The sequence below is a fragment of the Colossoma macropomum genome, unplaced genomic scaffold (assembly GCF_904425465.1).
Source record: "Colossoma macropomum unplaced genomic scaffold, Colossoma_macropomum, whole genome shotgun sequence".
Taxonomy (NCBI): domain Eukaryota; kingdom Metazoa; phylum Chordata; class Actinopteri; order Characiformes; family Serrasalmidae; genus Colossoma; species Colossoma macropomum.
In genome coordinates, this window is record NW_023494787.1 from 27,051,502 (window position 1) to 27,067,672 (window position 16,171).

Here is a 16,171-nt window from a genome sequence, read left to right on the forward strand (position 1 = left end):
GACGTCACGCGAGTACGTGCTCGCCCACAGGAAGCGCGTGTCCGCAGCGCTCCACAGAGCTGCATGCTTTCAAGAGGATGACGGCCGTGGAGATCATACAGAGGAATTAAGGTGTTAAAGGACGTTATTTTATTGCATTTCCTAAATCTTTGTAGTTTTATCAGCCTATTTACAGTACTCGTTATCTTTGTATTTTAGAAAGTGCTGACATTGCAGTGCGCTATGTTGTAGAGTTTGTAAAGTGTCCTGATGATGCCTGAATACATGATGATGATGATGACTCTTAATACATCATATTACTTTATTTATGTATCTAATCTAAAATTATTCCACATTGTTCAAAGATGATCAAGGCCAGAGTATTAGTCCATTAGCTAGATTTTTTTTATCATTCAGTCCTAATTGTTTAATCTGATAATTTAACCTGAGGAAAACTTTTTTTACACTGTCCATTCTGCAGCACTGGACAAATAACAAATTGCAGCTGGATTTGGCACATTACTGTGCTTAGAACCGCCAGTCGTAACTATAAGATAATGAAACACAAATCTACGGTTCATTTATGGGTTCGGATCAAGAAGAAAAATGCACCATTTTGACCCAAGCATTCCTGAACAGTCAAATCCAAGGATGTAGATGTAAGCTGGTAAGCAGAGCGTGGGACTTAAAGGGAAATTCCACTGATTTTTCAAAATTTCTGCACAGTTCAGTCATTGAGATGAAAACAAAGTCATTCAGAGCGGTTTGATGTGAAATGGCGCGTTGTAGAGAAACTTACAGAGTCAGAATTGTTCACAGTGGTGGTTGTAGGAAACAGATGTCCAAAACATTTATTGTCTCTAAAGCTGCCTCACAATTAGTGGTTACAAATATGTTGCCTGATGCTTGAGAGTTTTGAGATTATTTTGAGACAAGCTTTTGGCCTGAAACAGATTTCTAAAATCCATTAATGGCAAAAAGTACATGCAGGGTGTCACAAGGAAAAACAGTGCCAAATGAAAATTTGTTCAGATTTACCATTATCCGTTCAAATTAACATTATCAACACTACATATAAAAAGTCAGAAAACGTGTAGGTTCACCGATCATTTTAGACAGTTAATAAACTCGCTGTATTTGCGTTGTAGACATTGTTACCCCTGGTTCCTGTCACCACCAATGTAAAGAAAAACATAGTTGGCAAATTTCTCTATAATGAACCATTTCACATGATGTTACTCTAAAAGCCTTACATCTCAACAATTAAATTCTGCAGCATTTTTGAAGAAAAAAAAATGTGGAATGATGGAAGAACCATTTGCATATATAGTACCATCTATATAGCAACAAAAGGAGTCTTATATTGTCCCCAAGCTTGACATTGTAACAGCAGCAGATCCATTTTTGATGCCAAATAGAATCATTTTCAAAAAGGTTCAATATAGAACCAAATACAACACATTCTCCATCAATCTAAAGAATGATTTTACCATGCATCAAACCGTTTAAGCATGCAAATGGTTCTTTGAGCACTCATGGTTCTACATGGTTCTACAATATCTTTACTAAGGAACTGTTGAAGAGCCATCTTTTTAAGGAATGTACCTCTAAAACTTTTAAAACAAACAAGCAAAACACTATAGTTTTTATTACAGGACACAATTAGCCTTCTATACATATCAAGTGCTAAAATTCAAAAAGAAATTGCTATTCCAAAGTATTAAATGTATAAATATTGTGCGTTCTCACAATGATTCATGCCTTGGCAGTGCTATAGTCCGGTGAGGCCTGGAAACATTCAGTGCCATTTCACTGCACACTAGCATAACAGTGTGTGTCTGCAAAATGCTTAAACATTCACAGGAACAGGATTAGTGAGCCATGCATTGCCAGTTCATCTGTAAGCTTTTAGAAACCTCTCTGATCGCAAGATTTGGATTAACAAATTGATTGCGACATTTAACCACATAATGAAACTAAACAGCAAAACAGAAGCAACAGTCACGGAGTAAGTATTGGGCCTGTCGGTTTGCTTGAGTCACACAATAAATTATGAGCATAAATGACTTTGTTTAGTCTCTATATGGTAAACAGATCAGTAGATCAGTCTTATTTCTCCTGGGCCTGGAATAAATAGCACTAACTTAAAAACAGCAGCAAAATGTATAATTCCTGTTAAGTTATTCTCTGTTTAATGAAGTGTTAAAGCCACAATCAGGATTTGTAAAGCTGCTTTTAGTCACATCGGAGTTGCTGCATATATCCACTGATTCTTGAAGAGAGCATCATTTAAATGCTTCATTTGGCAAGTTCCCCATCATAAGGCGCAACAGGAGGGCCTTTTTCAAACTGAAATAATAAAAACCTAGCCGACTCATTTAGAGCCTTATAGTGTTGTTTTTCATCTCATGGATTGTTTGTTCTTGCATTCAGAGTCAGGATCCTAAGAAAACAACTTGTTTTACAATATTGCAGGGCTACAACCACTGATTATGACTTTATTGAGAAAAATGCATCTCACAGGCTATAATTAAACCTTAGTGAGATGTTCAGTCTGTTTCTTAAACAGTATTTCACACAGCTACAGTGGTCAGCCAGATTTATTTTACGAACATTAGAAAACTGAAAAGCATGTTTGTTAACAGTTTTAATTCATTTAAATCACGAAATAGCTCAACTCTGCCACCTACTGGAAGTGAAGTGTAAATGAATTATAGTGTTTGCTAAGGATAGATTATGCAATGCTACATTTAATGAATGAATGAATGAATGAAGGCTGGTCGCCTTACAGAAACAGTCTGGAGTATGTCCAACACTGGGGCTAAATCAGATAATGATATTCACTTTGACTGTAACAGTGCCTAATTCTTTCACTACATTATATTTCATATATGTGCAGGATTTTCTTTTTCTGTGAGTTTGTCTGCCCAGCGGTTATTCAAATTCAAATCCATCTACTATAATACTGGAATCTGCACCCAACCATTTACTTAAAGGGTCCACATCCTACACTTTTCTTGTATTTTATTTTTTTCCCTGTTAAATGTTTGTGTGTGTTTACGTACCAAAAACAGTCAAATTCAATTTATGTGACCACTTTCTTACCTCTCTTTACCCACTAGGCTGCCACTAGGCTGTTTTTGTTACTCTCCCTTTGATACTCATATGTGTTCATATATATGCTGCCTTGTACTGTGGCTCATTCAAAAAGTGCTCTCGGCTGAAACACTCTTTAACTTAAGTGTAAACGGGCGGGGCTAAACCGCTGTAGGCTGAAAAGGGCAGATATATGTAAATGTGTTGGTTTTCATGACCAAAAAAAACAACACATTCAAAACAGACTGTTTTTGCAGCTAAGTTTTCATATGTGGAGTGCATACATTGGGGCATGAAAGGTACAATTTCAGACTTTATCAGTGTTTATACACTATGTCAAAATAAAGTCTTTTATTTTGAAAAGGTGAGGAAGTGAGATGGGCCTTTTAAATTGATAGCTCAGAATTCCAGAACAAAAGTCAAATCTTCTCCAAAGTTCAGTCTTAAAAGATGGTTGAATTTTCTGCTTCTCACCATTCAAGTAATCCCAAACACATTCAGTGATGTTGAGGTCTGGGCTCTGGGGCAGAAAACCCATTGTTCTGAGAACATCAGCAGCTTCTTTGTTTGATTTGCAAATTTTCTTATTTATTGTCCTGGTCTGGACTGCCCATCAGAAGGCCAAGGAGATTTCCCAAGAGCCTGGTCGGTCAGGTGGCCCACACAGTCAGGCCAGATGCAAAGATGAACAAAAATGTAGCTGCATAGAGCAGCTCAACCATCTAGATAGTTCAGTAATCCCCTGCTCGCCTCTCTGCCCTTGTCTCTCACACGACTGGTCAAAAATAACTTTTTGAAAACATGCGCGTAATAAACGGTCATATGCAGTTCTGACAGTAATTTGTCCTACCCCTTGAACGGTCCTACAGAGCATGTGCATATCATTAGTACAGCATAGCAAGGGGTAGGGGGACTAGGAACTGCCCTCAGGGTGGAGAGAGAGAGGAAGAGATGTGATCTGGGTAGAGAACGAGTTGTTAGAGAGAAAAAAAGCATCGCTTATGTACAGCGTGGCTGTGGCCAACAACAGCTGTAAAATAAAGCACAATGACGTTTGTGAAGGCAGTGCCTCTTTTAATAGCAGTGAACGCTACACTCTTTAACAAGATGGTTCTGCAAGTGTTTTTTGGTGAAGACAATGGTTCTATATAGAACGATGAACACTCAAAAAAAAGCATTCTTTGCATGATGAAATGGTTCTTTAGACCAATGGACAATGGTTCTACATAGCACCAAAAATTGTTACAAGTTTGACATCGTAACATTAGCAGATCCTGTGTTGATGCAATTTAACAAATACATACAACGACTGGAGTTCAAACTTGTGTTCTTCTAGCTGGTTTATTCTAACCAGCATATTCATGATTAAAAGAAAACATTCTTATGTTTCACTGTATTTATGTTTGTTTGTATTTTGTATTACTGCCAAGACAAATAGTTTTAAACAGTTTTAAACAGTGTGTGAAATACCCCATTCAGTATTCAGGTGGTCCTATGTTGACTGGCTACTCCAGCATTGGTTAGCTTCTAGCTAACTCACTCGCAATAGCGGAACTGATGCTAGCTTTAATGGCAATGAAATGTTTTTGAAAATGTGGTCTTCCACACATTGAGGTCTTACATTGAGATTGAGATCTCCTCTTCTGTCTTCAGTTTGAGAAATGAGTAACAATTCAGCCCTTCCACCAAAATCTTGAGAAAGTTTTCAGATTCAAAAATATGCTGCAGCATATTGTAAAGTTCTTCAGACATATCAAAGGCAGAGTTACAGTTGCTAGGCTGTGAGGACTAATTGGGTGAGTCAGTTTGCTGCATTGTCACCCTGAGTCAGATCAGTGCTGCATCTCTAGTAGGTTAAGAATTCCAAAGTCAGAGGCTCATTGTTTTGTGGGTGAGGCAGCTAAACAGTAAACTCTCCCTGAATTTGTATTTGAGCATCTGTTTTCTCCATAAAGGACAGCATAACATAATAATACGTTTATTTTCAGGGACCCCCAAGAATTTTGATATTGAGACATTCAGGGGGTCCAAGAGGTTAATTAGGGGGTTCTGAACTCCACAGGGCCCCCTGTATATCGTATCTTGGTTTTAAACTGCCCTAGACTTTTGCAATATGTGTGTGTGTGTGTGTGTGTGTGTATGGCCTGGGTTACATTCCCCGCCTGAAAAAAGATCCCCACCCGGCCCTGTTTTTGTCTGTTTCTCAGTATCAGCTTCTTGTCAGCTACACATCCTTTCAGACCCGTAGTGTTGAGTTGAAGGATGGACAGAAACACCTGTGGATTTTTTCAGATCTGAATCAAGAGTGGAGCTTGATTTTCTCCTCTCTCTCAAAGATGAAAGCTTTATGTACTGTTTATCTGATAGTGATAGTTGATAATTTTGGTGGTCTACCAGGTCTTATACGGTTGTTAGGAGTCCCATTTTTTGTATTATAATATAGAGATGATAATTTAATAATGTTTAACTCCAGTTTTAAACTTAGGTTCATTTTCCTTTGCCTTTCACCTTCCTTACGCAAGTAAATTGATTATCTTGTATCTAATCCCACCTGAAAAATGAATAACTTTTACTTAACGTTTTATGTTTTGACTGGGAATTAAATAAATGAAGGTCAGTCTCTGACTTTTGCACAGTCCTGTAGGCCATCAAGATGTTCACCATAAAATGAACATTAAATTAAACTGAAACCATGTTCACGACACTGGATTGCCGTTCCTTGTTGCTAAAGAACTGCAGAGGAAAAAGCTGCCATATAATCTTACATGGAAAATTCCAGCAATAAGACTATTCCCCGGTGATAATCCATTAATGATATACAGAGGCTTAAGCTCCATCAGTGGCTGCCTCTAATTGTTTGCTGTGTATATTCATTTCACTCAGCACTTGGCAAGTGGCAGCCGTAAAATTATCCTGGGCTTTGTCCCAGCAGAGTGGAGCCTCTACCCGTATACTCGTATTAAGAAGTCAAATATAACCTCACCACAGCCCTCTGCCAAATGTGGATGCTTAAATGATGCGTGAACTTGTCAAGAATATCTGCAGTGTAGCCAGGGAACAGCATGTGTGTTCACAGCTCTGGGTAACCACGCTTAATGATCCCCTCTTACGTCCACACCTGCCTGGAGGACAGCGTTTAGCTGCATTTTGCTAGAGTGTCCGGGATTAACACAACATGCTGACATTACAAGCAAGATATCAAAGGCAAATATTTCTGTCGTGTTCTGTTTTTCAAAGCAGCTGTGGTACAACGACAGTGTCACCACCTTCCAATTAGAGAAAAATGGTTCTGACTTAATGGTTTTCAATGCACTTTCAATGTATCTGTTCATTAAGAATTATTATAGATGCAATAATTACCATAAGACAGATTAGTGTGCTCATGAATAGACCTCTGTTTTTAAGAGATATATAATTGCTGCAGTCACTTAGATATGACTTTTATTTAAATTATTAAATAGTGCATATCTAAGTATTTAAATATGACTTTTTATAACACAAACAAACATGCTGGGCATAATCATTTCCATTTTTAGCCCTGTGTGAGCAACAGTCTGTATGGTGCTCTGCTTCAGATAATCATAGACCTTAATTAAACACAACAGGATAACATTGCTGTCCAGAAAAATGCCCAGAATGGCAGCTTTACAGGAGAAGGCAAAAACATTCATAACATTTTATGTTAGTTAATGTAAATTTTATTCCAAGTCACTTTAGAGCATTTCTGTTGGTCCATTCATCATGAAATTTTGACACAACAGTCACAAAGGGACAGCTGCTGTTTTTCTACAAATGGTGTAGAAGAATAAAAACTGAAAAAATTGAGATACATTTTTGTTTCTTTATTTTTTTCAGCTATGATGAACAAAAAAAAGAAGAATAATTTCTGTTTCAGTTTTGATAAACGCTAAATTCTTTTTATTAATGCATCATGTCTCTGAGGAAAAGGATAGATTTTATTTCGTGCATACCCTAAAAGGTCACGCTGTGGGTTCCCCTAAACTCAAAGCAATCAACTGATTTTCCCTTGACAGAACAGTGCCAGCCTACTGGTAATGCCTTTCTTAATAGTTATGACCAAATCAGGATGCCCACTGCTCATATATAACAGCTTGTCCAGAATAGGCATCCACATCAGCAAATGCTCCCTCTCTGTATTGTGCTCTGGTAAGTAAACATTTAGCATTTACCATTGAACTTTGAGTGACTTGATTTTGAATCATATTTGCTTGATATTAAAGTAAAATTCCACCAACTTTTCAAAACTGCTACATAATTGAATCATTAATCATTAAATAAAGTCGTCCAGAGTGGTTTAATAGGAAATGCACCGTTCTAGAGAAACTTACCAAGTCAGGATTGTTCACAGTGGCAGTGATAGGAACCAGATGTCTGAAGAGTTTGATGCCTCTGAAAGCAACCGAACAAAAGATTACATGAAGTACTTAAGAATATGATGCCTGATGTTTGAGTGTTTTATGATAGTTTTTAGATAAAGTTTTGGCCTCAAATGTATCTTTAAACTCCATTAAAGGCAAAAAGGTACATGCAGGGTGTTGTAAGGCACACAGTCCACAAATAAAATGTGTTTTTTACAGATTTAACACTGTCACATCTGCAAATTCACTGGTCATATTTGTGCAGAAATGGTGACCCCTAGTTCTTATCAGCACCACTGTAAAGAAACACGAGTCTGTAAGTTTCTCTACAATTAACCATTTCACATCAAACCACTCTAAATAAATTTGTTTACATCTACATGATTGAATCATGCAGAAATGTTGAAGAATCAATGGAATTCTTTAAATAAACTGTTAAACATTTGTAATAACCTCTAACAATTTGTTGAGTGTTTGAAGTCTGTGGTTCCTGCTGTTGGAGTACCCTGCAAATTGTAGTCCTCAGCTGATCCAACTATTCAGCCAATTAACAAGCCTTTCCTAGGTTCAAGTACGTGTTAGAGCAGAGAAAACATTAAAATATGAAGGCCAGACAGGGGTCCTCCACACTGTAAAAATGACTGAATGTTTTAACTATCTGGTTGCCTTGAAATTTTGAGTTCATTCAAATAGTAAGTTAATAGGACAATAATTTGTTTTACATTGTTACCTTATTATTTTGAGGTACAATGAATTTAATTTTTTTCTTAAGGCAACTAGGTTACTAACTTTCACTTAAGTTAAAACACTGAATCATTTCCACAGTGCAGGATGCAGAATCAGGGTAGGGAGCCATTGTTTTAAGCATCTTTTTAAATTGGTATCTTCTCTGATGTAGCTGCCTGAGTGAAATCCTTCTTCGACTGGCCAGTTTGTGTGCTAAGGAACTGAGCCACCATGCCAGGTGCCTACAAAGGTGAGTGTGGGGATGATGTGGACCCCATGCCCTTCCTGGCTCCCTTAGAAAAAGAGAGGCTGGAGGCCATGAACAAGTCCTATGACATCAAGAAGTCCTGCTGGGTGAGGGATGAGAAGGAGGGCTTCATCTCAGGAGAGATCCAGTCTGAGGACGGTGACAAAGTCACTGTGAGGACAGTCAAAAACATGGTATGTTTACGTCATGCTCATGACATGTACACTGTATTGTTTTGTTTTTATTATTTTTTTAAATAACATCACCCTAATCAGTCTCTGTCCCATCTGGGCATACTTTTTCAAAGTTCATGATAAATGCTTTTTTTTGCGGAATTAAAATTGAATTTAATACTTGACAGTAATCTTATTTTAAGTTCCACACAGCTGATTTTGCCTTTATTGCAACAGACAGTCACTGTAAAGAAGGATGACATGCAGCAAATGAATCCTCCAAAGTTTTATCAGGCTAGCGATATGGCTAACCTGACCTTCCTGAATGAGGCCAGCGTGCTGGAGAACCTTCGTTCACGCTACGTCCACATGAGAATCTATGTAAGTCCAATGTCTTCTAATCATCTGTTGTACAAAAAATACAAACTACACCCTTAAAAATTTGTTTGTCAATAGTTCTTCAGTAAAGGCAATAATGATAGATACCGTGAGAACTTTTGCATGGCTTAATGGTTCTTCTCTAAGATGGAAAACTTGTTTTATATGGTTCTTTAAAGAATCTATAAAGAAGAAATGTATTCATATAATTAATTATTTTATCCACTTTGTTATAGAACAGAGCTTGTTTAGCATTGTAACGTTTTTACTGTCACCAGTCCATACAGTACATACAGTTGTATGCAAAAGTTTGAACACCCTGGTCAAATACCATGTTTTGTTGCATTTTACAGCATAGTTTTCATTGATTTGCTGAATTTAACATGTTTTGCACAGGCGACATTTTATGTTGTTTTTTTTTCATATCTGTTAATTTCAGAAAGCAAATAGTAATTGTGTATTAAAATGTACAGAAGTTCTCTGTAGAGGATGTGTGAATTCATTTTCACCTAGACAATCAAGAAAAGGGGTGCCCAAACATATACATATGACTATACATAAAAGCTATGTTGCAAAAACAGAAAGTATTATTTTTATGATTTAATGAAAACCATTACACATACATATATCTGCCTACTCAGCCTGTAGCAGTCTAGCTCCACCCATTCATGCTAAAGTTATGAGTGTTTCAGCCTGGGCTGTTTTTTGAACAGTACAGCGTAGCCAATTAGAACAGAGCTCATTAACATCAATCAGTCATAAAGGCACAAGCAGCCTATTTCATTCAAAGAAGTAAAGAAAATGGTCATATTCAAAAAATGAATTATAGCTGTTATAGGGATATGGCCCTTTCCTTTAAAATGGTTCTGTATAGTACCAAAAAGGGTTCCACTATCAAGAAAGAGGGTCAAAGAACCTTTTTGTGGTGCTATATAGAACCATTTGGTGTATGACAAATATAAAAATAATGCAACAATGTCATCTGTATTTGCAGACCTACTCTGGGCTCTTCTGTGTGACTGTCAACCCTTATAAATGGCTTCCAATTTATGGGGCGAAAGTTGCTCAGATGTATAAGGGGAAGAAACGCAATGAAGTTCCTCCTCATCTTTTCTCCATCTCTGACAACGCATACCATGACATGATGATGGGTGAGTGATGAAATGGCAAACTGACTTCAGTGGTACAAATTAGACATAACACATTTCAATATAAAGTATTCCTCTAGAAAATATGCTGTTAATAAGTTCATTTATTGTGCTTATCATCTCTAAATTTAGAGCAAGAGAACCAGTCAATGCTGATCACGTAAGTTTTTACTGTAACAGTTATTATAGAGAATGGTTGTAACTTTCCACATGTATCCAATAGTTCTTCATGCCAACCATTATTGTTCTTAATATGGCTTTCAATTTGGCTCATTTTATATTAAAGAAAATACATCCAAAGAACGCTCCTCTAATCCATTCATTAAATATCCTTGTTCCTAGTGGAGAATCCGGTGCTGGCAAGACTGAGAACACCAAAAAGGTCATCCAGTATTTTGCCAATGTGGGTGCCACTGGAGGAAAGCAGGCTCCAGATTCCAAGGCAAGCAAATGTTGTTGATGTTCTTGTGTGGAACATGATGCTCCATCGGTTCCAAAATCCAATCAGCCAAGAGTTCCTGTTGTTGCTCGTGTTCAGTAATGGAGATGATCCTTAATGGTGAAAATATGCTTTTACAGGGCTCCCTGGAGGATCAAATCATCCAGGCTAACCCAGTCTTGGAAGCATTTGGCAATGCCAAAACCACTAGGAACAACAATTCTTCTCGATTTGTAAGGAATCTTTGTGTTTGATTTTAAAACAAATATAGTGCCTGGCCAAAAAAAAGGTCACCACCTGGATATAACTAAGCAAATAGGTAAGCGCCTCCCATTGGATAATTACTGCATGGGTGATTATGTTTCAGCTGGCAACAAGTTATTTAACCCTAACTGATGCAGTGAGTAGCTTCTCATTTGTTAAACAACCATGTCGAAAGACACATCCTGTGGTTGTGGAAAAGATGTTAATCTGTTTCAGAAGGTTCAAATTATTGGCATGCATGAAGCAGAAAAAACATCTAAGGAGATTGCTGAAACTACTAAAATCGGGTTAAGAACTGTCCAACGCATTATTAAAAAGTGGAAGGACAGAGGGGAAAGCATCATCTTCGAGGAAGAAATGTGGTCGGAAAAAAATCTTGAATGACAATTCAAGGCAATCACTTAAACGTTTGGTGAAATCAAATCTTAGAAAAACAACAGTAGAACTCAGGGATATGTTTAATAGTGAAAGTAAGAGCATTTTCACATGCACAATGCAAAGGAAACTCAAGGGATTGGGACTAAACAGCTGTGTGGCCTTAAGAAAACCACTTATCAGTGAGGCTAACCGGCAAAAACGGCTTCAATTTGCTAGGAAAGCATAAAGATTGGACTCTGGAGCAATGGAAGAAGGTCATGTGGTCTGATGAGTCCAGATTTACCCTGTTCCAGAGTGATGGGCGCATCAGGGTAAGAAGAGAGGCGGCTGAAGTGATGCACCCATCATGCCTAGTGCCTACCGTACAAGCCTGTGGGGGCAGTGCTATGATCTGGGGTTGCTACAGTTGGTCAGGTCTAGGTTCAGCAACATTATGTGCCCAAAGAATGAGGTCAGCTGACTACCTGAATATACTGAACGACCAGGTTATTCCATCAATGGATTTTTTCTTTCCTGATGGCACGGGCATATTCCAAGATGAAAATGCCAGGATTCATCGGGCTCAAATTGTGAAAGAGTGGTTCAGGGAGCATGAGACAACATTTTCACACATGGATTGGCCACCACAGAGTACAGACCTGAACCCCATTGAGAATCTTTGGGATGTGCTGGAGAAGACTTTGCACAGTGGTCCAAATCTCCCATCATCAATACAAGATCTTGGGGAAAAATTAATGCAACTCTGGACAGAAATAAATGTTGTGACATTGCAGAAACTTGTGGAAACGATGCCACAGCGAATGCGTGCCGTAATCAAAGCTAAAGGTGGTCCAATGAAATATTAGAGTGTGCAACCTTTTTTTTGGCCAGGCAGTGTATAATGTATATAGTGATACTTTATACTCCTGAATAACTGCCATATTTGTTTTAGGGAAAATTTATCCGAATCCATTTTGGGCCAACAGCTAAGCTGGCTGGTGCCGACATTGAAAGCTGTAAGTGTCTGAAATGTATTCTGAATTTCATACTGTTTTGGCTAACATTTTGTAACATTATTGTAATATGTAATATGCTTTTGCCTAAAGATCTACTGGAGAAGTCTCGTGTGATCTCTCAGCAACCAGCAGAACGCAGCTATCACATCTTCTACCAGCTTCTGTCAGGGAAGAAACCAGAGCTTCTGGGTAAGCATGACAAAATTTTATCAGACACTAGACTGTTAACCTCTTAAAATCCCAGGTTATTACATATGAAGATTTATTATTCAGTAACTACAGGGACTTCAATGCAAACTGATTGAGTTATTTTTAGGTTATAAAAGTGTAGTTTAGGGTTGACATGATGATTTAGTGTAATTTGTAAGTACTAGGTCTGTAACAGGTTTTGTTGCTTTTGTTGCAAATCCACTGGATCTAAAATGAAACAATGACTTTGAGGTTATAGTTCAAAGGTGTGTACATGTATATTGGGTAAACCATATAGGATTTACAGCTATTTATTTAACATTATTAGTTTAACTCTTTAAAATCCCAGGCTTATTACATATTACAGCTTATTATTCAATAACTACATAGACTTCAACCCAAACTGGTTGAGCTATTCTCAGTTTATAGAAGTGTGTAATAAAACTTTGGGCCTGCTGACAGGCCCTGGCCAAGGGATTAAAATCCTTTGCATTAATGTTTTTTTACAGACCTAGACATTGCATCTCTTCACTAGTGAAATATTCTTGACTGGCCAAGTCGATCACTTGACCTGATAACTGAGGTCTTTTAGGCCTTTTTCTGATCTTCTTTGAGAGGTTTCCTATGATTCCTATTTGATTCCTGTATAGAAGTAAATGCCCATAAGCTGACATTTTCTAACTTCATAGTCATTGTTTCATTTCAAATCATGTGTGTTGGAGTACAAAGTCAAAGCTGTTAAAACACTCTAATTACTTATGAAGTGTACTTTACATTCCCACAGATTTTTACCATTTCTTGGTTCCTTACAGAGGCTCTCCTTCTGGTTCCTGACCCTAAACAGTATGTTTGGATCTGCCAGGGAGTTACTGTAGTGGATAACATGGACGATGGTGAAGAACTAATGCTAACTGATGTAAGCCAAAATGTATCATTAGAAGCATCCAACAAAAATACTGTCCAGTGTTATAAGAAAAAGAAATGTTATATAGAAACACATGTTTGTTTTTCTGTCTGTTCAAAGATGGCATTTGATGTTCTTGGCTTCACTGCTGAGGAGAAAATGAGCATCTATAAACTAACTGGGGGCATAATGCATTTCGGTAACATGAAGTTCAAACAAAAACCGAGAGAGGAGCAGGCTGATGTTGACACAACTGAGGGTGAGCAGACATCATCAGTTTTTAACTTGTGAAATGAACTAATGGAATGTTACACACAAGGGTATTTGCTATCATAATAATCTGCATTAAATCCTCAAACCCCAAGTTTATTATTTTGTAATAAATCTTTAGATTTATTTTTCAGTAACTACTATGAATTATTCAGAAATTACTATGAAACTAACATGCAAGTTATCTACAGTATTACACACAAAAGATGGTTCTTTAAGGGTTCTTTAGTAAAGGGATTGGTTCTATTTAAGACCATGCATTCTATATAGAACCATTTCCATGCTTAAATGGATCTTGGCATGGTGAAATAGTTCTCCAGCTTGATAGAGAATGTGTTGTTCATGGTTTTATATAGAACCTTTTGTGAAAAAGTCCAGTCATAGAAGTTGGTTGCATTTTTGGCTTCTCATGATCCAAGTAATCCAAACGCTTCTACGTAGTACTATAGTTATGAAAGTGAGTCCATGAATGGGTCATTAGGGTTTAAGGGTGTACTCTCTTGCAATGCACTTTCAGTGGCTGACAAAGTTGCCCACCTCATGGGAATCAACTCTGGGGATCTGCAAAAGGGGATCACAAGGCCTCGTGTTAAAGTTGGAAATGAGTTTGTGACCAAAGGTCAGAACCAGGACCAGTGTGTCTACTCCATCGGAGCTCTTGCTAAAGCCGTCTATGACAGAATGTTCAAATGGATGGTGAACAGGATCAATAAAACACTGGACACAAAGTTGCAGCGCCAGTTTTTCATTGGAGTTCTAGATATTGCTGGCTTTGAAATCTTTGAGGTAATTGTTATTTTTTTGTGCAATTATGCTGAACAGACTGAGTTTTGCATCTCAAACTGGCCAAGATGTTAAATGTGTTGTTATTTTCTGGCACCTCTTTCACAGTTTAATAGCTTTGAGCAGCTGTGCATCAACTTTACAAATGAAAAACTGCAACAGTTTTTCAACCACCACATGTTTCGTCCTGGAACAGGAGGAATATAAGAAAGAGGGGATAGACTGGGTCTTTATAGATTTTGGGCTTGACCTGCAGGCCTGTATTGACCTGCTGGAAAAGGTTAGTCAAATTTAAGTCTATGAGGAATCTGTGCTGAAAATATTAGACTTCCCTAATTTTCAGCATTTCCTCACTTCCAAACTGTCTTCTGTATTGCAGCCGATGGGTATCTTTTCCATCCTCGAGGAGCAGTGTGTGTTCCCCAAGGCCACAGATGTCACTTTCAAGACATCCTTGTATGACAATCATCTGGGCAAGTCTGCTAACTTCCTCAAACCAAAAGGTGGGAAGAAAGGTCCAGAGGTGCACTTTGAGCTGATTCACTATGCCGGCACTGTGAGTCTACTTAGATGTATTTTCACAGTAGTTTTTTTTTTACCTCTACAGACTTTGAGATTTTACTCACTGTGTTTTCCTAAATCCAAATATTCAGGTTGGATACAACATTGCAGGCTGGTTAGAAAAGAATAAGGACCCGCTCAATGAAACAGTGGTTGCCTTGTACCAGAAGTCTTCCATGTCCCTCCTGGCTCAACTCTTCAAAGAAGAGGAAGCTGCCGCAGGAACCAAAAAGCAGAAAAAAGGCTCTTCCTTCCAGACTGTATCTGCTTTCTACAGGGTACTAGAATATCCAGTTCCTCATTTTTTTAACAATTTTAATATAGGATTAAATGTTCTGTTCCTGACTCTGCCTGCTTCCATCTCATTCAATAGGAGCAGCTGAACAAACTGATGAGCACCCTGCGAAGCACGGCACCCCACTTTGTACGCTGCATTGTACCCAATGAATTCAAACAATCTGGTAAACATGAACCATAAAATGACCAAATGCTTTTGCTTAGAACGTTACAGAACGTCTTACCACTATGTAATTAGTACACACTCATAACAGTATCATTCCTGTGTTTGAGAGTGCTTATGTAAGTCATTGTGTTTGACCAGGTGTTTGTGATGCAAATTTAATCCTGCACCAGCTGGCCTGTAACGGAGTCCTGGAGGGAATTCGCATTTGCAGGAAAGGCTTTCCCAACAGACTGCAGTACCCTGAGTTTAAGCAGAGGTATTACTCTCTCATACAGTGTCTTAGGCAACGGTGACTAATTACCGCCCTTTAAGAGATCCCAGGTGGTCAATATACACCTACACTGCCTTTCAAAAATTTAGACCCACTGTTTTCAGTAATATCAAACCGATTTTGTTGTAGATGCTTTTATACAACAGTCAACAGTTAGTTCTGATCACAATCTGATTAGTTGTATAACAGCTATTTTTTCTGCATCATTCTGCTGAGGAACAGTTGCTAACTAACAACTTTAAATAGCTGTTTCTAAGTTTCTACATACACACAAAACAGAAAATGATTATAGTACAAAACTTGTATAAGATATTTGACCAGCAGCCCATTTGGTCATACTATGAAGAGTGAGACAGCAGGTCAACATTCAATTTTCAAAGCAGTCATTGCCCCTGAGAAAGCACATCTAAACAAACTGGAATCAGCTGGAAATGAACAAAATATAGTTTGGCAAACAAGACAGGCTGTCAAATGCTTTCCAACTGTCTGTAACAAATCAATATTTAGGTTAATCAAGTATTGAAAAGG

The 16,171-nt window shown here is 37.9% G+C and overlaps 1 protein-coding gene across 1 annotated transcript in view; it reads left to right on the forward strand.

Annotated features, from left to right (window-relative positions):
* Positions 1 to 7,197: 7,197 nt before the first annotated feature.
* LOC118805717 (myosin-16-like) overlaps positions 7,198 to 16,171 on the forward strand; it is a 28,991-nt gene continuing 20,017 nt past the window's right edge. The window contains 18 exon segments of the mRNA XM_036566726.1: positions 7,198 to 7,242; positions 8,353 to 8,621; positions 8,838 to 8,981; positions 9,973 to 10,129; positions 10,259 to 10,286; positions 10,469 to 10,568; positions 10,706 to 10,798; positions 12,139 to 12,202; positions 12,293 to 12,391; positions 13,204 to 13,307; positions 13,416 to 13,554; positions 14,083 to 14,351; positions 14,457 to 14,528; positions 14,530 to 14,628; positions 14,728 to 14,904; positions 15,002 to 15,187; positions 15,283 to 15,370; positions 15,511 to 15,628. Coding sequence (XP_036422619.1) covers positions 8,412 to 8,621; positions 8,838 to 8,981; positions 9,973 to 10,129; positions 10,259 to 10,286; positions 10,469 to 10,568; positions 10,706 to 10,798; positions 12,139 to 12,202; positions 12,293 to 12,391; positions 13,204 to 13,307; positions 13,416 to 13,554; positions 14,083 to 14,351; positions 14,457 to 14,528; positions 14,530 to 14,628; positions 14,728 to 14,904; positions 15,002 to 15,187; positions 15,283 to 15,370; positions 15,511 to 15,628 — 2,147 coding nt within the window. The 5' untranslated portion in view covers positions 7,198 to 7,242; positions 8,353 to 8,411.